This window comes from Watersipora subatra, chromosome 1 (assembly GCF_963576615.1).
Source record: "Watersipora subatra chromosome 1, tzWatSuba1.1, whole genome shotgun sequence".
Lineage (NCBI taxonomy): Eukaryota > Metazoa > Bryozoa > Gymnolaemata > Cheilostomatida > Watersiporidae > Watersipora > Watersipora subatra.
Genome location: NC_088708.1, coordinates 17,093,970 through 17,118,143, shown reverse-complemented (window position 1 = coordinate 17,118,143; position 24,174 = coordinate 17,093,970). Strand labels below are relative to the sequence as shown.

General features: G+C 37.4%; 2 protein-coding genes across 3 annotated transcripts; one reads left to right on the top strand and one right to left on the bottom strand.

Moving 5' to 3' along the window:
* Positions 1 to 623: 623 nt before the first annotated feature.
* LOC137393214 (uncharacterized) lies at positions 624 to 11,370 on the bottom strand. Of its 2 annotated transcripts, none has more exons than XM_068079667.1 (5): positions 10,546 to 11,370; positions 8,584 to 8,680; positions 6,386 to 6,539; positions 2,864 to 3,169; positions 624 to 1,057 (listed from the first exon to the last, which is right to left on the bottom strand). In XM_068079667.1, exons 1-5 carry the CDS (start codon positions 11,131 to 11,133, stop codon positions 838 to 840), a joined length of 1,365 nt encoding a protein of 454 aa, XP_067935768.1. In that variant the 5' UTR covers positions 11,134 to 11,370; the 3' UTR covers positions 624 to 837. The 2 variants fall into 2 exon arrangements, with proteins under 2 accessions (XP_067935768.1, XP_067935776.1); XM_068079675.1 differs by having other exon boundaries at positions 918 to 1,057; positions 2,956 to 3,169.
* A 667-nt stretch (positions 11,371 to 12,037) lies between these two features.
* On the top strand, positions 12,038 to 24,125 carry LOC137405489 (band 4.1-like protein 4). The gene is made up of 14 exons (XM_068091810.1): positions 12,038 to 12,130; positions 12,806 to 12,913; positions 13,499 to 13,541; positions 14,122 to 14,212; positions 15,476 to 15,573; positions 16,374 to 16,500; positions 16,606 to 16,693; positions 17,146 to 17,298; positions 17,503 to 17,666; positions 18,890 to 19,051; positions 19,181 to 19,303; positions 22,809 to 23,003; positions 23,301 to 23,826; positions 23,993 to 24,125. The coding sequence occupies exons 1-14, from the start codon at positions 12,038 to 12,040 to the stop codon at positions 24,005 to 24,007; spliced, it is 1,986 nt and encodes a 661-aa protein (XP_067947911.1). The 3' UTR covers positions 24,008 to 24,125.
* The last annotated feature ends 49 nt before the right edge of the window (positions 24,126 to 24,174 follow it).

The window sequence follows — 24,174 nt, the reverse complement described above, 5'->3', positions numbered from 1 at the left end:
CCATGTTGTATGATACCTCCGTTTTGTGAAGATTCGAAACGCAGTTCATGTACTAGTTTATAGCCTGTCTTGACAAACTTGTTTTTTGCGGAGTTGTCTTCCCGTCGAGCGAACGAGCAACACAGCAGTTGTGTTGCTCGAGACAGGCTAACTATAGCCTGGGCATGGCTCTCGTGGGGGATTGGCAGCAACGCCCAATCCCCACGAGAGCCATGCCCAGGCTAGGCTAACTGCTAGTTTGGTACGGGTCATGCGCAGGTTTGCTATATGTGACACAACTCCAATTCGATTGGCGATGGTGTACCGTACAGACATTATTGGAGCAGAAAACGAAACCTTTCACGTAGTATTTATTGGTTTATGAGGGAAAACTTATAATGTTACTAAATTATGACACTTCAAAAACACATGGCGGATAAAGCAGCCAGTTGTGAGATTTTATGTAAATGTGTTATGAGACAAATAGTCAGCTTTCGAATATATTTTATTGGTTCATTTACTTATTGAACAAGTATTAGAATGAATGACTTCATAAACATGTAACCCAAAAGCTTTAGCTCGAAAGACACAAAATTAAATGTTGTGACTGATATTGACTGGAGTTAATAATAAATAAAATATGGTGAAGTCACCTTCTGCTATATTAATTAATATCCATCAACCGTGTTACAAATTTAGGCACTTTGTGCAGACCAAGACTAGTAGTAAATAAACAGTTGTGAAATAAATTGGGCAGTTTGATAAACAGACAGCAACGAGAATCATTCATTTGACAGCTTCACAAAGAAATCTATAAAATAATACACTGAGTCAATAAGATGTAAGAATAAAGACTCCTTAAGGCGAGGGTGGTGCTTTGGGGGCTTTGAGAATTCCACGAGCTCTAAGTGCTCTCACGATCAGTGGAGCACATGTTAAGGTCACAGCAATCCGAGCAGGAGCAAATATCTTGTGAACGGCATATGCGACAGCAAAGGTAGATGCCGTACGTACAGTAGGCTGTGCACCGCCCACCGATATGTTGAAATAGGCCAGTAGACTCATCACATCCACGTTACTACAAAGTAAATAACAATTAAATGAAAGTGTAGGAGGTTGGACTCTTACATTCACTAGACTTCTGCGTTTGTTGCTCAATAACCTATGGTGTTTTTTCATATGCGAGAGCCATTGAAAAACAAGGTGAAGTTATTTATAAAAAGAGTTCCATAAAAAATAAAACCATAACTTTTTTCTTAAAGTTGATATAATCTCTACTGATGACTCATAATTTATTTTAGAGACTATACGGTCATGTGATCCTTAGCAAAATGGCCAAACAAGAAACATGCTGCAGAAATGAACAGAGATCAGTTATCAAATTGTTGATAGCTGAAGAATGAAAACCTATTGAGATTTACAGAAGAATGCTGAATGTTCATGCAGAGGGCAGATCTAGCAAGAAAAAAACCTGCAAATGACAACATTGTTTAGAGAAGACTGGACAAGTATGGTGATGAAGAGAGATCAGGGAGAACGCCTGTTTAGTCTGAGAGGAGGGTACAAGTTGCAGAGATATTTGGGGTGACTGTTGGTACAGCCCTAAAAAATTACTCATGAGGATCTGGCTCATTTTAAAGTCAGCTGTCACTGATTCCCCAAATAGCTCACTCAAGAGTGCAGACAAAAGAAAGTTGAGTTTTGTCAACAAAACCTTTCTCATTATGAAAGAGAAAGTTATGAGTTCTTTAGCAGAATTGTCACTTGAGATGAGACCTGAATTTGGCACTATGAACCGTAATCCAAGTGTCAGTCAATGCAGTAAAAACAAAGCAAATCTTCTGTCAAGAAAAGTTCCAAGTTACAGCGGTCTACCCAAAAAGTCATGCTTGCTGTTTCTTTGGGATATGCATGAGACTGTCACTATTTCCTATCTTGAAAAAAACATCGCTGCCAACAGTACCACCCACTGTGACTTTTAAAGCAGGTTAAGAAGTGTGTAAAGAGTAAATGTTGAGGTTTACAGTCAGCTGGGAGTCATCTTTCACCAAGACAATGCTAGGCCTCATACAGCAGCCAGAACAATAGAGACAATCGACAAATTTCATTGGACGTTGCTACCATATCCTCCCTGCAGTCCTGATCTGGCACCATCTGACTTTCACCCATTTGGGCCTGTTATAATTTCTGAGAGAAACCCGCTTCGATAATGGTGATAAGGTTAGGATTGCAGCGAGTGATTTCAAAAAGTCAATCTAAAGATTTCTATACTGAAGGCACTCAAAAGCTGGTAGGTACCTTGATGGCAAAAGCATGGGTCATAGCATGGAGATCATGTCACGTCACATGATCTCCATGTCATAGCATGAAGTTCATGTTGAAAAATAAAATCTTGTAAGCTTCTACTTATAATAGAACTCCTTTTATAAACCAACTCACACTATTTATTGTATGGCCCTCATATCTAATCCAGATGTAGTACATGAATATCAGCCATGTGTCTACATGTACAAATAACGAAGGAAATCAAATATCACATGAGAAGCGATTTATGTCCAAGAAGCTATTGAAAAAGTATTTGTGATGTAATTCCAAACTTACAGTACCTGGATGAGGTTTCATTCTGAAAATATGCCACTGCCTTGATTATAGCAGCATTACACATGTACATGCATCAAATGACAACTATTGCACCACTAACCAGCCGTTGAGAGAAGACTACCCAAAGCTCACAGACGATACGTTGGTTAGCTGAAACAGGAGCAGTTTTATGATGCTTAGTACTACAAATGCAGAGAAAGCGTTACAGAAGCCTTCGTTGTTTTCCTGTACTATTGTGCTAATAAAAAGTTGGTGCCTTGCATGCAATAGGAAGACGACTCACCTTGCCACCAGAGCATAGAACATGCCAAGAGAGGCAAGAGACATGCTAATGTGAAACACCATCACCGTAGAGCCATAGTCTCGGACTGCTACCTTCAACCTAGTGGCTCTGGAAGGTTTTACAGGGGCTCCTTCAGGCACGCTTTTCACGCTTGCATCCATGGCCTCAGAATTAAATGAATGCTTCAAAACTGTGGGTTCATCTTGCTGCGCCCCTAAGCCATCCTGTCGAGAGGTAGCCACTCTTTGGATTTCTAGATCATACTCGAGGAAAAGCTGAGCCAGTGTTTTCCGACCTGCTATGTACCTTCAACAAAATTAGTTCTGTAGGTTCCACTCTGAATGCATTAGGTTAGAAATCAACTTTTAGGGAATGACTAACTTTACAACCTTTGCATTTGATGTTTGTTAATTCCATACACCATTTTGAATATAGTTTTAAAACTGATGCATTTTGCATCAATTTTCCTTTACGGTTGTTAAGGTAGTCAATGTAGTGAAGGTAGTCAATGTAGTGAAGGTAGTCGATGTAGTGAAGGTAGTCGGTGTAGTGAAGGTAGTCGATGTAGTGAAGGTAGTCGGTGTAGTGAAAGTAGTCGATGTAGTGAAGGTAGTCGATGTAGTGAAGGTAGTCGATTTAGTGAACGTAGTCGATGTAGTGAAGGTAGTCGATGTAGTGAAGGTAGTCGATTTAGTGAAGGTAGTCGATGTAGTGAAGGTAGTCGATGTAGTGAAGGTAGTCGATTTAGTGAAGGGAATCAATGTAGTGAAGGTAGTCAATGTAGTGAAGGTAGTCGGTGTAGTGAAGGTAGTCAATGTAGTGAAGGAAGTCAATGTAGTGAAGGTAGTCGATGTAGTGAAGGTAGTCGGTGTAGTGAGGGTAGTTGATGTAGTGAAGGTAGTCGATGTAGTGAAGGTAGTCGATTTAGTGAAGGTAGTCGATTTAGTGAAGGTAGTCGATGTAGTGAAGGTAGTCGATGTGGTGAAGGTAGTCGATTTAGTGAAGGTAGTCGATTTAGTGAAGGTAGTCGATTTAGTGAAGGTAGTCAATGTAGTGAAGGTAGTCAATGTAGTGAAGGTAGTCAATGTAGTGAAGGGAATCAATGTAGTGAAGGAAGTCGATTTAGTGAAGGTAGTCGATTTAGTGAAGGTAGTCGATGTAATGAAGGTAGTCGGTGTAGTGAAGGTAGTCGATGTAGTGAAGGTAGTCGATTTAGTGAAGGTAGTCGATTTAGTGAAGGTAGTCGATGTAGTGAAGGTAGTCGATGTAGTGAAGGTAGTCGATGTAGTGAAGGTAGTCGATGTAGTGAAGGTAGTCGATTTAGTGAAGGTAGTCGATGTAGTGAAGGTAGTCGATGTAGTGAAGGTAGTCGATTTAGTGAAGGTAGTCGATTTAGTGAAGGTAGTCGGTGTAGTTAAGGTAGTCAATGTAGTGAAGGAAGTCAATGTAGTGAAGGAAGTCGATTTAGTGAAGGTAGTCAATGTAGTGAAGGTAGTCAATGTAGTGAAGGTAGTCAATGTAGTGAAGGTAGTCAATGTAGTGAAGGGAATCAATGTAGTGAAGGTAGTCAATGTAGTGAAGGTAGTCAATGTAGTGAAGGTAGTCGGTGTAGTGAAGGTAGTCGATGTAGTGAAGGTAGTCGATGTAGTGAAGATAGTCGATGTAGTGAAGGTAGTCGATTTAGTGAAGGTAGTCGATGTAGTGAAGGTAGTCGATGTAGTGAAGGTAGTCGATTTAGTGAAGGTAGTCGATGTAGTGAAGGTAGTCAATGTAGTGAAGGTAGTCGGTGTAGTGAAGGTAGTCAATGTATTGAAGGAAGTCAATGTAGTGAAGGAAGTCGATTTAGTGAAGGTAGTCAATGTAGTGAAGGAAGTCAATGTAGTGAAGGTAGTCGATGTAGTGAAGGTAGTCGATGTAGTGAAGGTAGTCGATTTAGTGAAGGTAGTCGATTTAGTGAAGGTAGTCGATGTAGTGAAGGTAGTCGATGTAGTGAAGGTAGTCGATGTTGTGAAGGTAGTCGATTTAGTGAAGGTAGTCGATGTAGTGAAGGTAGTCGATGTAGTAAAGGTAGTCGATTTAGTGAAGGTAGTCGATTTAGTGAAGGTAGTCGATGTAGTGAAGGTAGTCGATGTAGTGAAGGTAGTCGATGTTGTGAAGGTAGTCGATTTAGTGAAGGTAGTCGATTTAGTGAAGGTAGTCGATGTAGTGAAGGTAGACAATGTAGTGAAGGAAGTCAATGTAGTGAAGGAAGTCGATTTAGTGAAGGTAGTCAATGTAGTGAAGGAAGTCAATGTAGTGAAGGTAGTCAATGTAGTGAAGGAAGTCGATGTAGTGAAGGTAGTCGATGTAGTGAAGGTAGTCGATGTAGTGAAGGTAGTCGATTTAGTGAAGGTAGTCGATTTAGTGAAGGTAGTCGATGTAGTGAAGGTAGTCGATGTAGTGAAGGTAGTCGATGTTGTGAAGGTAGTCGATTTAGTGAAGGTAGTCGATGTAGTGAAGGTAGTCGATGTAGTGAAGGTAGTCGATTTAGTGAAGGTAGTCGATTTAGTGAAGGTAGTCGATGTAGTGAAGGTAGACAATGTAGTGAAGGTAATCAATGTAGTGAAGGTAGTCGGTGTAGTGAAGGTAGTCAATGTAGTGAAGGTAGTCGGGTGTAGTGAAGGTAGTCGATGTAGTGAAGGTAGTCGATGTAGTGAAGGTAGTCGATTTAGTGAAGGTAGTCGATGTAGTGAAGGTAGTCGATTTAGTGAAGGTAGTCAATGTAGTGAAGGAAGTCAATGTAGTGAAGGTAGTCAATGTAGTGAAGGGAATCAATGTAGTGAAGGTAGTCGATGTAGTGAAAGTAGTCAATGTAGTGAAGGTAGTCGGGTGTAGTGAAGGTAGTCGATGTAGTGAAGGTAGTCGATGTAGTGAAGGTAGTCGATTTAGTGAAGGTAGTCGATTTAGTGAAGGTAGTCGATTTAGTGAAGGTAGTCGATGTAGTGAAGGTAGTCGATTTAGTGAAGGTAGTCAATGTAGTGAAGGAAGTCAATGTAGTGAAGGTAGTCAATGTAGTGAAGGGAATCAATGTAGTGAAGGTAGTCGATGTAGTGAAGGTAGTCAATGTAGTGAAGGTAGTCGGGTGTAGTGAAGGTAGTCGATGTAGTGAAGGTAGTCGATGTAGTGAAGGTAGTCGATTTAGTGAAGGTAGTCGATTTAGTGAAGGTAGTCGATTTAGTGAAGGTAGTCGATGTAGTGAAGGTAGTCGATTTAGTGAAGGTAGTCAATGTAGAGAAGGTAGTCAATGTAGTGAAGGTAGCCAACCATTGAATAAACTGTTTCATACTTCACGCTTTCTCAAAGCAAAAACAAACATAGGCTGGCATCTCGCAGTAACACTATGAATGCGTGTCAAAACTTACACAACAAGGTCGATGCTATGCATCACGTCCACAGTCATGCACTATTGGCTGTGACAAAACTTAATGGTTTTGCTACTAGGTTGAGCAATATTAAATATAGAGAGAGAGAGAGAGTGCTTACTCGTTAGCAAGCATCTCACACTCCTGCATATTGCCATGGTGGAGACAGTTGGAGAGCCAGAGCTTGAACTGCTCACAGTCCTCGCCTTGAATGCCCTGCGGACACGGATCAGCAACGAGTTGTTCTAGCTCTGCCGCTCTGTATGTTATGTTTCCTGCAAAAGAGAATCAATTTGGATATCCGTATATTATAAGCAAACCATGGGAAGTCTATTAACAAATTGAGTAACAGGAAGGGCTGTTGGGGCGATGGCATTGTACTAAAAGTAATATGAGAGTACAATGGCAAAAATGTGAAAACCGTTAAAAACATAATAAATCATCCAATCAAACTCAGCATCTTAAGAAAATAATAATGTTTCTAATATTGTTTTATATATTCTCTACTATTTAGTAGCAAATGAAAAAGGCGGTTAAAAAACATACTGGTCTTTACTTTGGGTCGCTTTAATGTGTCTAATCAGACTCAAGCTTTGATAAAACCTTTTTAGTTGAACAGGACGGAAGCTGTTAAGTTACAAACATTTCTATTTCGACTGTTGCACTTCAATAAAGCTTCCTTATGTCATCAGTTAGGATCCAGTTGCAGTATGGCCACCCTTGTCTTTCTCGGTCTAACCTTTCATAACTTAATTAACTCCAATACCAACGAAAAGAAGAGGAAAATGACAAGTACCCGACCCAACTGTCTAAGAATAAACTTGTTCAATAGAGAAGGCATACAGGTATATCACATAATAGACAATGCATACAGGTATATCACATAATAGCCAGCAAACCTATGTAATGACCAATGCTGTTCTCTCAGCTAATAGTATGCTAAAAAGAAAATAGAGTAATTTCAACATGTTGAGCAGGCAAACACGGTAGCTGCCACTTGCTATGGTACAATATAAAGGGCTTATTTTCACCACTTACAGCCACCTTGGTACACCTGTCAAACCCGATAGTGAAATACTGCATGTTTCTAGTCTTTTCATAGGACATAGATGATCAAAACTCTTTAACTGCACAGTTGAAAAGAATTAAAATTGTCAACTATGTGAAACTTCCAATATGCCGCAGCTGCAGAATTAATGACAGCTGCAGAATTAATGACGCAGCATTCTTGCACTCTTATCAATATGCACTGCAATGAAGCTTGCATTTATTGCGATATACTGGCGGCACGACTTCGCAACATGATCGATGGCATAGCGAGGGGGTATTGTATAACGAATATTTGCTGAATCATTGTCACATATCCTTAGCCTAATGAACACACAAACTATTGCCGAGAGCAGAGTCAGTGACCCCAATGACAGAGCGACAGTCAATGGTAACAGGACATAGCTATCTGATAGACAGACAGCTTATATGCACATAAGATAAACAGGGTAAGCCCATCCACCAATACACACCCATACACAAACAGCATGAGGTAAATTGGTCATTCGTTGGCAAGCTTAACGCTTTTTCTAGAAGAGTTTCCACATACTAACACCAAAATGCACATTTGTTGCAGAAATATTATTCAAACCATAACAACCACCACAATCCAAGGATTTTCATTCAACACATAGATGCCACAATCACGTTTATTATATGCAGAGCATTCTCATGTACGTTGTACTGGTTTTCACTTCTGTATTCAGTTTCCATTTTGAAATGCTAGTCAAATACAACAGTAACTTTGTATTAGTTGATATCCAATTTAGTTTCCAGAATTCAGAAATTTTCTGAGTTTCGGCTTTCTGATACTAAATACGCATAAAAGATGCTTATTAATAAAATTCTGAAATTAAATTGGATATCATCAAATACAGAGTTACTGTTGCATTTGACTAGAATTTAAAAATGGAACCTGAATGAATGAGTGAAAACCAGTACAATGTACATGAGAATACTATGCAGATAACAAAAGTGCTTCTGGCTTTATAATACTCCAAGATGTTGAGTGAAAGTCACCTAGAAAAAAACTTCTAACAGCAGAAGATATAGCAATAATGTTATGATTCCTAATAAATGCTGTAAGATCTGTTTAAAAAAGGCGAATTCCCCTCCTGTTATAGCACAGTAATACATGAGTACATAATACACTAACAACCCTTTAACCACTACAGAGTTTGCAAAAGTCTTGGTTTAATGAAAATAAAAGCACAAAGCGGAAGAAATCAAGTTGTCACTTGAGAGACAAGTAAACAGTGAAAATGTATATACCGTGTTCATCTAACTGGTTGTAGGAGCGTGGAACAGCAGCAGTAGAAAACTCTCTCTTTCCAGTCATGTCTGATAGCCTTCCTTGTATGTACTTGTCCTGCAAAACGCCATATTATATAGAATATAAGGTCGCACCAAGTATCCAAGAGCTAGCAATGCTAGGCCTAGCATAGGCCTACTTGGGTAACCAACAATTTTATCTGTTATAATGAGCAAAGCAGTATCTAGTCCTTTGCAAGTCTCAACAAAATCTTCAATCTCGGCCTTCCCTTCAATCTCGCTACTGTTCAACAAATGGTTCATGCTATATTCGTGGACAAGAATCCAGCGCACGCACAGTCTTCTGATATAGAAATGACATAACTGACAACTAGCTCATGTTACATAACTGAAACCACAACATAGTATATAGCATAATATGCATATTCACATATCTTCACAGTACCCTAGGACACTTATGTATTCCAGTCATCAAACTTTCGCATTTTCGCGGAGTCATCCTCTCGCGCAAATTTCATGAGCGAAACTAAACTATCATAACGAACGAGCGAAAACACGAAATTAAATAGCTTTGTTCATTGATATCCACAATAAAATCGTCATATTAGAAATGCAAGTAATTTTCGTGTGTGGTTATGCTCATTGGGAAATTTCTGGTAAACTCGTTATAGCTAATACACATAATCAGCAGCATGGCAAAGCAAATTAAGATAACAAGTTTTTTTGGAAAAGCCAAGACAAATGAAGAAGATGATATCAGTTTAGTTACCGAATTTGTAACTGATGAGGATGAAAGTCTGATAGGTGAAGTCACAAAATTGAATAATAATTATTGTAGTGATGAATTTTATTACCAACCAAAAACAATAACAACCCTCACCAGGTCCAACCATGTTATACAGTTTTGGTTGTGAAGTTGGTTGTTATCTATTTTCTTCTTCTTGGGACTTGAGTGTGAAAGACATGTGAAAGTCACGGCGGGAGGGACCTAGACGTCATTGATAGTCCAACAAACAAATGGCAGCAATCGATCAAATTGAATTATCGATCTCACCCACACATTTCTACCTGTGGTTTACAAATACAAACTAGTCCCAAATTGAAAAAATTTTCTTACTAGCGAACTGGACCTGAGGAATCTAATGTTTGTTCCACTGCATTTATTTTCACATCACTATATTTTGGCATTCATCAGAGCCGCGAAATTAAGTTGCAGCGAAATTTTACTCTGTGTGCTACTCACGAAACTAAATACTAGCGAAATAAAAGTGTCCTGGGGTAAGTTAAAATATTCAATAAAGCACATCATTTGCCTTAACATGTGTGCCATAGAATCTTATCATTAGCCAGTTAACAATTTGGTCAATTCACTAGCAATGACTCATCCATGTATCCATCCCTAATATTCAAATTGAAAGGAAAATCCTTTATTTCTAATCTTTTTTTCACACCTGCCATTTATCTGCAATATGCCAATTATGACAAAATTGTGTTCGGCTGTAGTATATCATTATGTTTAACAAGTTTAAGCTAAAATTAGCATAGCATAAAAACTAGCTACCACTAAATGATTCATCCTAAGAGCAACTTATAAAAACGATTTCAGTCTGTAGACAGACATTCAGTAGTTAGTATCTATTTGCGGTGACATTCAAAAATGTAATCAATCATAGCTTTTAGATTTCCATATTGCACAAAACTCAACTGTAGTGAGAGGTTGAGATTCAGAATAGAAGTTCTCAAATGATAAACATTTGTTTTAGTGTTTTAATGACAGGACCGAACAATTTAAAGTACAGATGTGGCTGAGAAACAGTTCAGAAAATAGCCTAAGTTCATTGGGGAGATAATCTATGCACCAAAATGCTTAATAAACACATACTTATTTTACGTGACTATATATATCCACAATATATTGATCAAAGTCGATTAATGTCAAAAGGCATACACCTAGATGCTTACCTCACGACGAGCTACACCACCAGGCATGTTCATGTGTGTAGGGCTTTTTCCATATGGCTCTGGAACTTGAGATTGCATACATGCAGATAAATTAACACTGGTCATGTGATTGTAAACATCAACATGGTGCTCGGATGCGAGATCAGTTTGATAACTTTTAGCAGTTGGTTGCAAGTCATTATCAAACTGATGCAAATCGAAGCGATTGGCTGCCTGCTCAAGCTTTATACTGCTACCAAATCTGTGAAGCGGTTGTCCATGAGTCTCCAACTCATTTGTATTTTCAGAATTACCCGACTTCGAAGGTTCTTGAGTGCCTGCACTTTGATTGTTGTATTCTTTATGAAGAGGTTTACTGGAACTCAAGTAGCGACTTCCCCATGATGAATCATAAATAGGAAAGATTGAATTTGTTAATGGTAAATATAAACTTTTACCGCCGAGTATAGAGGTGCGTGCAAGCCTCGCAGAATGCATATGCATGAACCTAGAATGATTCTGCGAAATTGTTTTAACCGTACTCAAACGAGCTAGGCTTCTTCCAGTGTCTTTCACACCCAAAATCTTAGCAGTCTGCCAATAACCCATAATCCGTCAGTAGTACAATGTGGTTAGCTACAAATAGTTCGTAGCGGCGTAAACCTCTAAGCGAGCTGTAGATTAAAGTAATTAGTTAGGACAGTACTTGACCTAAAACTACTCCAAAATAAATAGATTTCTTGAGCGTTATTCCAGCCAATCCACCATGTTGCAGCTTCCTTACATGTGATGAATAAAAATTGGAGCAAATCATCAAGTAACAAATACTCAATCACTACAACCGGATGTGATGAACACGATAAGAAAGCGTGAAAATTTAGACGCAAGCCTAAATCTTACAGAATTACGTCTGGGCGTTTTAGACTCCCTAAAATACTTGCTGCTTAGAAACTAAAAAACGCTAACTGGCTGTCCGTAGCTTTAGTCACGCCTATATTCAACAGCTAGTGGTTCCATTGGCTAAACCAAATGGTTTCCCCGCAGACACGTGAGTGAGTTCTAATTGAAAGGCTTTTACAACAGCAAATAATGAAGACAAGGAATGAATACTATGGGTTAGGAAGTTGTAGCGTACATTTCACTGCCTGCATAAACCTAAGGCAAGTAAAGCACATCATTTTTAAATCACTCAAGTATAGAAATGTGTCTGCAGCTGTGTTACCAAAATATTTAGTATTGTGGGTTATCAAATTAAACAGAAGTGAAGGAGGATTTATAGAATGTTATATGAGACAAGTTGATCTCTGTTAGTATCATGCCTTATATTCAACCTTCAAAATTATACTGACGAAAGGCTGGTAGCATTGCATTGTTTTGATTTTTCATGTTTATAATATGGACACTACTGAATAATTTTTCGCTAGACTAAATTGTGTTTTTAAAAGTACCAGATATTAATTATTACATTAAGAGATGGTGTCATCATCCTTGTATCCACTTTTGGTTATAGATCATGAACTGCTTTGGTAGATTTCCAATCAAGAATGCTCCATACTGCTGCACTGTTGAACTGCTGGATGGGTCTGAGTTAAAGCTTTATGTCAAGGTACCTGAGCCTTCTATTTCTGTCTATTATGATGTTCAATTATATAACTTTTAATAAGAGTATAAGTATACATAGTTTTTGTTTTTGTGTACATTATCTCTTGCTTTCATCAGAAAATATTAAATACAGATGCAGCCATTCATTCTTCGAAAGCGATGATTCTAGTCATGAGTAATTAAGCTGTCTTTTTGAGTTATCTATTGTTTTAGCCTCTCGTTTGATTATAGATGAGCATTTAGCATTGGAACTATTGATTGCTTTCTACCTCATTGACATATTATTAGGTTATTAGATAATTGCTTTAGAAAAAGACTATCAGTCATATTTTGTTCAGTGTTCAGTCAAGGTCGGAAACTCTGGGATAGACAAGTTCAAAACCCTTCGTTAAGTCGAGAGCTGTGACAAGGCTCATTCTGTTTTTGTGTTAAATCTTTCACCTTAATGTCACACACTGCCACTCATCCATTTTTAAAACTACAGTCTGTGTATGTGGTATGTTCACATACGAAAAGATCGTCTGTAATGGGAATGTGCCATATTCCATATAAGTTTGAAATAGTTAAAAATAAAAGTTAGTATTACTGGCCTGAAATTCCTGAAAACCAAAAACCTGAAATTCCTGAAAACCTTATAAACTAGATGCACAGCACCATATTCGTTGACACATTTTTTTAGGAAGAAGATTGCGGATCAGTTCTGCTGCAGAAGGTCTGGGACAGGTTAAACCTGTTTGAACGAGACTATTTTAGCTTACGATTCGTCAACAGTTCGAACAAAACATGGGTGAGCAAGGTTGTACGCTTAGTAGACCTGCTGGATAGCTTATAGGAAAGCTTGTGTGATGTGCAATAAGTTGGCTGCAAAGACAAAAAATTCAAGCTGTTTATAATTCCGTCAGCCTTGCAATGAAGGTAAATCACAGGATCGACTAGGCAAGCTAACTCTACATTGCAGAGTAACAGCCATACAAAATATTACTTTCAGCAAATTCTATCATTTTTATATACTATATCAAGTAATTTAAAATCAAGCCTACATATGGTACACGCTGAAGCTTTAGATGTGTGCTCTCGTTACAATCAAAAATTTATCCATAGATAGTACCTATATATTTCCTCTCTAAATTAATGGCTATACATGTCGTATAAAGCAAATGACCAATCCTTAGAATATCCACATATATTCCTCACACGAGTGGAATTTGTTCTAGTGACCGGAACTGACCAATCCTTAGATTATACTGATATAGTCCCTGCTAGAATAAAGGTCGCTCTCAAGGTCACGCATTCTCGCTGTTAGAAATTGAGTTTTGTTTAAATGGCTACTACAGAACCTTGGAGCCTTTACTAATACAGTTTATTGTTGTAGTTCTGGATAGATGCACAGAAAAACATACAGAAACAGCTCAAGCGTAAGTATATCAAATCAGCCATTGTGACAGTTTTGTTTTGAAATGAAACAATATAATAAAGTGCTCTCCAGCAAACAAACATTTAATTACAAAGTCTGCGTGGCTATTATGTTGCTTGAGATGGAATGCAGTTAACCAGTACTTTGGCAGTTCACCTTTCCTATAAGCTTTGAAAAGTTTAGTAATGGGTATCGGAACCATCTGCTCATTTAGTACCACTCATTATTTTTGTGTCAAAAGTTTAATTATCTTATTCCCACAACACGTGGGGGCACACAACACGTGGGGGCACGCAACACAGGAGGGGGACACAACACAAGGGGGCCACACAACACATAGGAGACACAACACGTGGGGGCACACAACACAGGAGGCACACAACACGTGGGGGCACACACACCACACATATATATACACACACATACACACAATGCCAAAATGTGATTTATTAATATAGATTGTCTTCCATCAATCTAACCATTTCCTGCTTCAAATATTGGTAGCAACTAAACTAAAACTTTGTAATTGCTGACAGCCACAGTCTATTTTGTTCATATATTTGCCGTATTAAATATTCCAGGTCACGGCATTAGAGAGCGTCATCCAAAGTTTTACTTTGGAGTCAAGTTTTATGCACTAGACCCATGCTCTCTTCGCGAGGAAATAACCAGGTGAGCAGTTAGTTAGCAATTGAGCTTACTCACTAGTTCGAATGTTTCCATTGACCCTGACCGTATGTGCCAGCTCCACTCATTTGAGTTTTTCGTTTGCACATGTAGCTATATGTAGGAAAATTTCAGGCTACAAGCATATTTTTACATGATCAGGAATGGCAACAGAGCAAATGTGGTACGGATATTTTGTATGTTATAGCCGTTACCTATTTTTACTATATTCTAGTGCTGTGTGCTTCTATTTGTTTTAGATGCAAATGAACTTACCATATAAACATTGTGTTTAGCACTATCAAATTTTATATTTGATGATGATAAACCATGCAAAATTTGCATGCGAAATCAATATGCTAGACACAAGTGTAGTGTATTGGTTAATTGGATGTCCGCAGAACTGGAGGTTATGAGTTCAAATCCAGATTGCAACGGATTTCTCATTCTTAAAACTTTTTGGCCATAGCTGGACAGATGGATGAACAGATGGACAGACAAGCATCGAGATTTATATGCATAGAGATTAATGCACATGCAGATATCTAACTCTTAATTTTGTTTATCTGTGTCTGTGAACCAGTAGCTCTTTATTGCATCTATCATAGAGGTATGCTCTTTGGCATAGTATCAGTAGTTGAATATTTAAACACATTCATTGCCTAAAAATTTAATTTTGGGTGATGGGGGTTTTCAAATTACATGTAAGATATCAGGCGAGATGATAGGACAAATCTTAGTCATAGCATTACCCTTCCAGCTTCTTGTTTAGGCATTCTTACTTAAATAATCACACACAGTATATGTAATTATCTTTTTCTATATGATTAGGAATACAATGTGCCACAGCTGCTGGTCATACACAAATGCATACCTACATAAGTTGAACTGGTGAAGGCCTCTAATCGGCAAGCATCATTCTATTCCTCACTAATAAGACGCTTGCGTAATCTGTGAAGGAGAGTATAACAGGGTCTATTTACAAGGACTTGAATAGCACGATTTGAGCAAGGATCAGTTAGTTTCCTATTGTTGCTTGAGCAGGCCTCCTGACACCAATAAACTCTATTGCTATAGGCGGTCTGCATTCTCACTGGGTCGTACGGTCAGCAAGACAAATGGAATTACCATTCAGTAGTAGATGCCCATTGTGGGTAGTTATTATATTACACATCTATAATAATGTAGATGCCGTTTATCTGGTAGCTGGAAATAAGCATACGGTATTAGGTAAAATATAGACCTACAAATCGTGGTTTTTATTTTTAGGTACCAGTTCTTTTTGGAGTTGAGACGAGATGTAGCTGGTGGTAGACTCCCTCTCTCATTTAATTTAAGAGCAGAACTTGGAGCTCTCGCTGCTCAATGTAAGTCAGGAATTAGAAACGTAGACATCAAATTAGAAATTTGATGGTGATAAACACAATGTACAAAAAGGCGACAAACACGCCCAAGTTGAAAGTGACAAACATATCATACTTGAAAATGACAAATACACCATAGCTGAAGCTGAAAATTACAAACATGCCATAGTTAATGATGACAAACACGCCTTACTTAAAAAAGACAAGCATACCATAACTGAATATGACAAACACGCCATAGCTGAAGGTGACAAACATGTCATATTTGACAATAAAAACCCGCTGTACTTGAAACTTACAAACACACTATAGTTGAACTTCACAAACCCACCAAAGTCAAAGGAGACAAATACATCATACTTAAAACCAAAAAACAAAAAATAATAACATTGTTTTGAAATTTCATTTGCTCACATCAAATTATGGCTAAAGCATGAGTAATAATCTGTTTAGTTATTAGCAACCAGTATTAGCAACTGGTATTAGCAACCAGTATTAGCAACTGGTATTAGCAACTGGCATTAGCAACTGGTATTAGCAACTAGTATTAGCAACTAGTATTAGCAACTGGTATTAGCAACTGGCATTAGCAACTAGTATTAGCAACTAGTATTAGCAACTGGTATTAGCAACTAGTATTAGCAACTGGTATTAGCAACTAGTATTAGCAACTGGTATTAGCAACTAGTATTAGCAACTGGTATTAGCAACTAGTATTAGCAACTAGTATTAGCAACCAGTATTAGCAACTAGTTCAAAAGTGACCTTGTATCAAGTTTATGATTTTCTCTCATAATTTCTAGCTGAGCTCGGAGACTATAATCGTAAAGTACACAGGCCTGGTTATCTGCATGCATTAAATCTGACAACTGATGATTTACCTGATGATCTCCAGTCTGCAATTACAGAGATTCACAAACGCAAGTTGAAGTAAGCAAATGTTAAACCTAGTGCTAGTCCAGTATCACTTTTACACATGATTCCACTTGTTTCTCTTTTGAACTGCCCGAGTTGATGCCTTGTTTGATTTGTTAGGGGAATGCTTCCATTTCAATGTGAGCTCATGTATCTGGATATTATCAGAAAGCAAGATATTTATGGAGTGGAGCTTTACAATGTCAAGGTCAGTTAAATATGAAGCTGATGAATGTTCAGCTGCTGTTTGTTATTAACAATGAAAGACAATAATTAGCATCATTGAGTGGATATAAAGACCAGTTGAAGGGCTCATTGGCAATAGCAGGATATTTTAGTAAACTGCGTGTAAGAATGTGTCAGTCAGGTATCTAAATTAATGTAATGAACTATGATGAAATACTGTTGATGCTGAAATGTCTCCTTCAGTCAAATGGCGTACGTGACTTGTAGCTTCATAAGTTGTTAGATATGACGGCATTGATTTGAATGAAAACCTTTTATTGTTGTTGATATTAAATCTATAAACGGATAATCGAGTGTTTTGTGCACAATAATATTGCCTTGGTGACATTAGAAAATCTTTATAGTTCTCTTTTCATAAAATTGTGATGTTAGATACACTGTGAGTCAATTTATCTTAGTGTACACGGTTAACAGGGTTCTGCTGGCGCGGAGTATAAGATTGGGCCAAGTCCGCACGGCATTGTGGTATATCGGGGCAAACACAGAGCAGCCCTGTATCACTGGCCTCGTATAGACCTTATAAACTTCAAATCCAAAGAGCTAATTCTACATGTGAAAGACAAATATGTAAGTAGTAGTCAATACAACATCCATAGGCCGTATTTAATACATAGTTAAATATTTAAAGTAAACAATAGCTGTAATTATTTAAATTAAAGTGAATAAAGGGTCTAGATCCAATGAGTTCCATTTATAGCCCTTTTGTGTCACTCGTATTACAACAGGTTAGTTGATAGCCTGAGAAACTGTATAATGTATGTTGTCACACAGGGAAATGAAACGACAAACCAAAGCTTCACTTGCGCAACAAACAGAATCTGCAAACAGCTATGGAAGTCCTGTGTAGAGCACCATAGCTTCTTCAGGTTGGCAGCAAAACAAGAGTCAGCAGACAAAAGCAAACTTTTTCAACTCGGCTCTAAATACAAGTTTACGTATGTATCACGCTCAGAATTTTTAAAGTTATGTATTATTTTATGTATGAGCTTTGTGTTAATTTTTAAATAAATGATTGACATACATGTATTTTGAAGTCGAAAAACTTCTCATGCATTTTCAAAATAATCCGCTGTCTGTCATGACATTTTTTTAGAGCTTTGTCAATTCACTATTTCTTAATTATATTAAATTTATAACAGAACTGTATTTATAACACATACTGTCCGAACATTAGTAGTGATGAGATTTTTCTCTTTAACTACAATTTGTGCAATATTCTACTCAAAAATGTTAATTTTAGGAAACTGGTACAAAATGGGTTTCAATTAAATACTTGCAATACCTTCGCGTATTATTGACACTAGTTAGCCCTGTGAACATACTCGGGGCTCTTGAACCAAGTTTACGTTGTATTAGTCAGAGATTCATGGTTTATAAAATCACCAGCCATTTCTATATACTAGCACAATGGAGCGACTTTGAGGACAACTATTCACATACCATGGAATGATTTAAGGTCAGAATTTTGATACATTTACATAAGCTCTACCGTTCTTATAAACTAAAAGCGTTTTTTGTTTCTAGTTACTGCAAATCTGCTCAGCTCATGGCTAACAAATATAATATTTTAGCATGGGGTATCGAATATAGTATTACAGCAAAAGGTATCTGATATAGCATTATAGCATGTGGTATCTAATATAGCATTATAGCAAGGGATATCTGATATAGCATTATAGCATGTGGTATCTAATATAGCATTATAACAAGGCTTATCCGATATTGCATTATAGCATGGGGTATCTAATATAGCATTATAGCATGTGCTATCTAATATAGCATTATAGTATGTGGTATCTAATATAGCAATATAGCATGTGGTATCTAATATAGCATTTTAGCATGGGGGAGAAGGGTATCAAACGTAACGTTATAGCTCAGACTTTCGTAATATAACACCATAGCTCTGGGGTGTTACAATACAACATTATCCCTTGGAGATATCAAATACAACATCATTGCTTGGGGGTATCAAATATAACATTACAGTTTGATGGTATCTAATACAACATTATATTTTTGTTGATTAACGGTTTGAATGGTGTCTAGTGTTACATTTGTTGTTTGTTTTCAAAAAGAAAAGTTTTGTATTAATACAAATATTACCAAACATCAACAGTATTATTTGTGTACTTCAACAAAGCTTTTGTTTGTACAGCGGCAGAACAGAGACAGAAATAGCCTCAGTAAGTATGAGAACAGATCAACCCGTTGTGAACAGGCCACTGAGTCGAAGGCTATCATGCAGAAGAGAAGCTAACAATGGAACTTATGTTAGTGAATGGATTGGAGGTAGCAAAGTTGGTGATCAGCAACCTGGGTGTGTTTTATGCTACGAGTTGCTTAACCGGTATAATGTTCTGCCAACACTTTTTTATCAAATGTTGTGAATATCGTTAGTTCTAAGATAACAGTTTTTGTTACTATCATACTTGCAAACTCTTTACAGGCAGAGCATGTTTGCCTCAGCAAATAACTCTCCAGCTTCAGTTAGAAGTCTAAAATTGAAATTTCATCCGAAACCTTCAGACGATGAGGGATTGTCGAGAAGACATGCAAGTAGAAATTCTAGGTGAGAACATTCAGGTCTTATTTCTGTAACTAAAAGATTCTTAGTAAATCAGCTTCAAAAAACTTTTTAGGAAATAAAATTGGATTATATTCATTCTAAATTAACTCTATTATATACTACACCTTTTTTATGGCTAAAATTTCTTGTGGCAGCTACAATGCTGTTTCACCCTTGGCACTCTTCAGGCTGCGAAGCAGCAACGCAGCCTGAAGAGTGCAAAGAGAAATTCTAGTCATAAAAACCATCTAGTTTTAGTACGCTCAACTCTTAGAGTGTAGAGTTATCTTTTTAAATTAATTACTCTGAAATGACATGCATATATTTATAGATATATTTAAAATATATACAATATATAAGACGTATATATATAAAATAAATATATAAAATCTATAAAACATATAAGACATATATTTATTTATCATTTTAAAGAAATTTATGACAAAAGAAAACTCTAAACTTTGCGAGTTGAGTATATTAAAACTAAACAATTTTTGACTAACAATTCTTGTGAGAACTTTTAGTCAAAAATCGTGTTGTTTTATATATAAAGCTGTATAAGTGAATATATATATATTAACAATTACTTATATATATCAAATTATACAGTTAGTACTACTAAAACGCTAACTAAAGAGAACTCTACACTAAATATAGAGCTTCCGTGGAGTGAAATAATAACGATATGAGTAAAGGTAAAAGGTCACTACAAATCTGTTTTGCACAACCACAGTTTCAGGCGACAGCCAGTTGTTTTCTCCTTTTTAAGGACACACTATTGGAGAGTGTCACAGGAATAAAACTATAACTATTGGGTAACATAGCCTACACAACAGCATTTAAAGAATTCAGCTAGTTTTAAAGAAGCTGTAGCTCATTCTACATACGTATATTTTAGCTATAATAGGCCGTAAGCAAGCTCAGTTATAAAAATAATGATATTCATTGAGCTTTATCATTATGTAAGTAATTTTTAGTTAGTAAATATCAGTCTGGCTGTGAGGTCCTTCCTAATAGCCTAGAACACTGGTCAGGCATGTAATTAGGGTATTTTGGAGACAGATAATTGACTTTTTCACAGATCCAGTTGAGATATATTGATCGAGGGCTGCCAGTTGTCAGTCAGGTGGTACGAGAGTCAGTGTGAGGTCAGATGTGACCGACGTGAAACAAAGGCTAGCATTCTAATTCGCAGACAATAGAGGCATTGCGCGAGAGAGGCATGAGCGAATGAGTGTGTTGGAGTATTGCACTCGGCCCCTTCTATGAAAGTAACACAAATAACAATATTTGAACAGCAGAGATATTTGGTTGCGGAGGTGGAAGGATGTATGTATAGCGGAAATCAATGCTGTCATAAAAGTGTCAGGTGTAAACAGGGTAAACCTGTTTGGCTTTGTTGCTTAGGGTATTATATGTTACATAATGCTGTCATGAGAAATACTGTTTCATTAACCTAAAAGAATCATCTTGCAAGTCATTGAATTATTGATTTGGGGCAAACAAATAAAACTATTAGATAGAACTGAGTCTCTCAGACAGACAGATAGACAGACATACAGTTGTCACAGAGCAAAGATTATTTCTACTTTAAAGAGAACACAAGATAAAATTGTGTAAAGAATTGTGCAGGGATACCTGCAGGACTGGTCAAGTTACCGCTGCAGGCGGCTTGACCACCCGCAGGTACTCGTGGGTGGTCAAGTACCAGCTTATACCACCCTGCGGATGGTACAAGCGAGTACTTGATGGTATCGCCCGGCAGGTGATACAAGTATGTACCTGAACTCTTTGGTATGTGGTAAGCCGTAGTATGTGGTAAGCGGACCCACTTACTTGGTAGTACCCGCTTGTATCACCTGCTGGGTGGTCCAAGCAGGTACCACCCGCTTACCACATATCACTGTACCACATGTACCGCAATATATGCTGTGTATGTACATGATTCACAGGTACACTAGCCACACTGCCACGACATCACATGCTAGGCATAACTTACTCTTTCACTTAAAAGATGGATTCCATACATTTTATTTTATTATATAAAACAACTAGCTTACAACTAGAATACCCGGCATTGCACGGGTAATAAAAAAGTTATTGCACAGAAAATGTACTGTTAATCAACATATACAGCATCTACCATTTAAACTTTTAAATTAAGGCGTTTGTTTATTTCTGTGCACTGCGTTTATTTCTGTGTACTGCGTTTATTTCTGTGTACTGCGTTTATTTCTGTGTACTGCGTTTATTTCTGTGTACTGCGTTTATTTCTGTGTACTGCGTTTATTTCTGTGTACTGCATTTATTTCTGTGCACTGCGTTTATTTCTGTGTACTGCGTTTATTTCTGTGCACTGCGTTTATTTCTGTGCACTGCGTTTATTTCTGTGTACTGCGTTTATTTCTGTGCACTGCGTTTATTTCTGTGTACTGCGTTTATTTCTGTGTACTGCGTTTATTTCTGTGCACTGCGTTTATTTCTGTGTACTGCGTTTATTTCTGTGTACTGCGTTTATTTCTGTGCACTGCGTTTATTTCTGTGTACTGCGTTTATTTCTGTGTACTGCGTTTATTTCTGTGTACTGCGTTTATTTCTGTGTACTGCGTTTATTTCTGTGCACTGCGTTTATTTCTGTGCACTGCGTTTATTTCTGTGTACTGCGTTTATTTCTGTGCACTGCGTTTATTTCTGTGCACTGCGTTTATTTCTGTGTATATGTAATTAATACTGTACCGGCTGCAGTGCCTACTGCAGTTCTATACTAATTGCAATAGTCTTGCTGCCCACGAGAGTTTAAGCATTTTTCTTCTGGCCAACAATTCTAGCATAATACTTGCATAATGCTAGCTGAAATGTTTAGCGTTAAGTCATGAAAGGTTGGCATGTGTAATGAGTATGTGTACAATTTATTCCATAGTATAGCCAGTTTGACAGTGCAGTGTATTGGATAAATGCTTGTCTGCAGAACTAGAAGTTCCAAGCTCAAATCCTATGCACAGCAAATTTTCATTTCTAAAACTTCGTTGCTATAACTGGTCATGTGCACAGCCAGACAAACAAAAAACAAAGACTGAGATTTATACCTATATACATGTATATAGATTAGCATATAAGATATGAAGAGCTGTAAGAGGACCAGTTGTTTCACAATGGAGTATTTACTGCATATGAAAGAGGTTGAACATTGTTCCATTTTTTCATCTGGCATTTTTTAATAGCTTTTAATTATTAGCGCTACTGAAACCTAAACTAGCAATGCATGAGTCTACTAGCAATATATTATAGACAAATGGTTAGCATTAAGGGAAAGCTAACCAATATTTGGTTATCTCCGTGTCATTAATATGTGACTAATGTTATATTTTCATTATAGTGTATGAACTCTTCCTAAAAGAATTATTTTTGACTCCATAATAAAAATTTGGTACTCATAAATCATTAAATTCATGTAATATTTTTTTAAAGTCAGACAGCTTAAGATTGTTTATTAAATTAACTATCACAGGTCTCACAGCTCTAACAGAGATTGTACAACACGCAAGCAGAGTGGCAGACGGAGTGAGTCTGCTGAAAGGTACACCGGGGGAGCGCTAAAGAACCAGAGACAAACAGACATAAACGCTGAGCTTGACAAGCAGTCGAGCATTAGTCGCATAGTAAGGAGCTATATGCCTAACGACAGAGCGTCATTCTTTGACAGGTCAGTTGAGGGGCTTGAAGCTTATTGGTGAAAATATTCTATAACATAAAGCTTACTATGGCCTCTATAATTACATTTATTTAATTGAGTGTCATGCACTTTATTGGTTTCACATGAATTATTAGGGACGTTAGTCTATTTGTTCTCAAGACTGTTTAAAGTTGGCCGAAATACGCCTCCAAAGCAGAGATGTATCGAATGCCCTGGGAATTTGTTTATTGGTAGCACTATTAAACATGTACAGTATTGTTCTATAGTACATGTAATGTCATATTTGATTGTTATGCTTTGCAGCAGAGATGTACGAAGGCACAGCGATCGAACACCACTGAAAAAGCGAGAATATGAAAACATTGTCTATAATGAAGAAGGACTGCCTGTTATTCTTGCTACTCACAAGGGTGAAAAGTCTGATGAAAAGATGCCATTCTATCAACAAAAATGGTTACAAAGAACATTGCAGTCACGGTCACGCAGTAAGGACAAAACATCCGTATCGGATAAAGCAAGAGAGACAATTCCTAATAGTGACTATGTTAATGATCCATTGATGGAAAGCATATTACGTCCACCAGCCAAAGATGATACTACAAAACCTAGACAAGGATTCCATGAAGAGAAGCTCATTAGTAGGGACAGTGGTACAGACTCTCCCACCTATGCTAGTTACGATGAACAGAATGTAAATGATTTTATACAAAAACTGGACAAGGACCGCAACAACCTAACCAATGGCGAGCAAACAGAACAAATGGAAGGATTTACGCGACTGGTACCTGCAGCAGCATGCAATCGACAACCTGGAGTTCGAACAATCACCAGGGTAAGCCTCATTAGCTTTATACCTGTTAATAGCCAATGTTGGTGATCACTGGATGACCTAGTTGTAGTCAGAAGTTTTGTCTTCGATAACACATTATGGTTGTTACACACGTATTACGCACAGCATGAGCTTGTAAGTGTCTACTATGCTGTTACAATTATTACAGGTCGCCATGCTTTAAGGAGAAGGAAGGAAAAACTCAGCTTGCTATAAGTGTTAACAGTTTTTTAGATTCTGAATCTGCTTTAAAACTACAGACTGTGAAGGAGATAACTATTAACTTTGTGTCCATCCAACTGTTGCCATAGAAATTGCTTCCTCTTAATTAACACTTACTACTGCATAAAT

Bases quoted from the DNA above. Each gene is read 5' to 3' on its own strand.
- LOC137405489 (XM_068091810.1), top strand. From the start codon at position 12,038: ATGAACTGCTTTGGTAGATTTCCAATCAAGAATGCTCCATACTGCTGC. The intron at 15,574-16,373 runs GTAAGTCAGGAA...CATAATTTCTAG, and splicing joins TGGAGCTCTCGCTGCTCAAT to CTGAGCTCGGAGACTATAAT. The intron at 17,667-18,889 runs GTATGTATCACG...TTGTTTGTACAG, and splicing joins GGCTCTAAATACAAGTTTAC to CGGCAGAACAGAGACAGAAA.
- LOC137393214 (XM_068079667.1), bottom strand. From the start codon at position 11,133: ATGGGTTATTGGCAGACTGCTAAGATTTTGGGTGTGAAAGACACTGGA. The intron at 8,681-10,545 runs GTAAGCATCTAG...GGCGTTTTGCAG, and splicing joins GTGGTGTAGCTCGTCGTGAG to GACAAGTACATACAAGGAAG. The intron at 6,540-8,583 runs GTATATACATTT...TCTCTTTTGCAG, and splicing joins CAACCAGTTAGATGAACACG to GAAACATAACATACAGAGCG.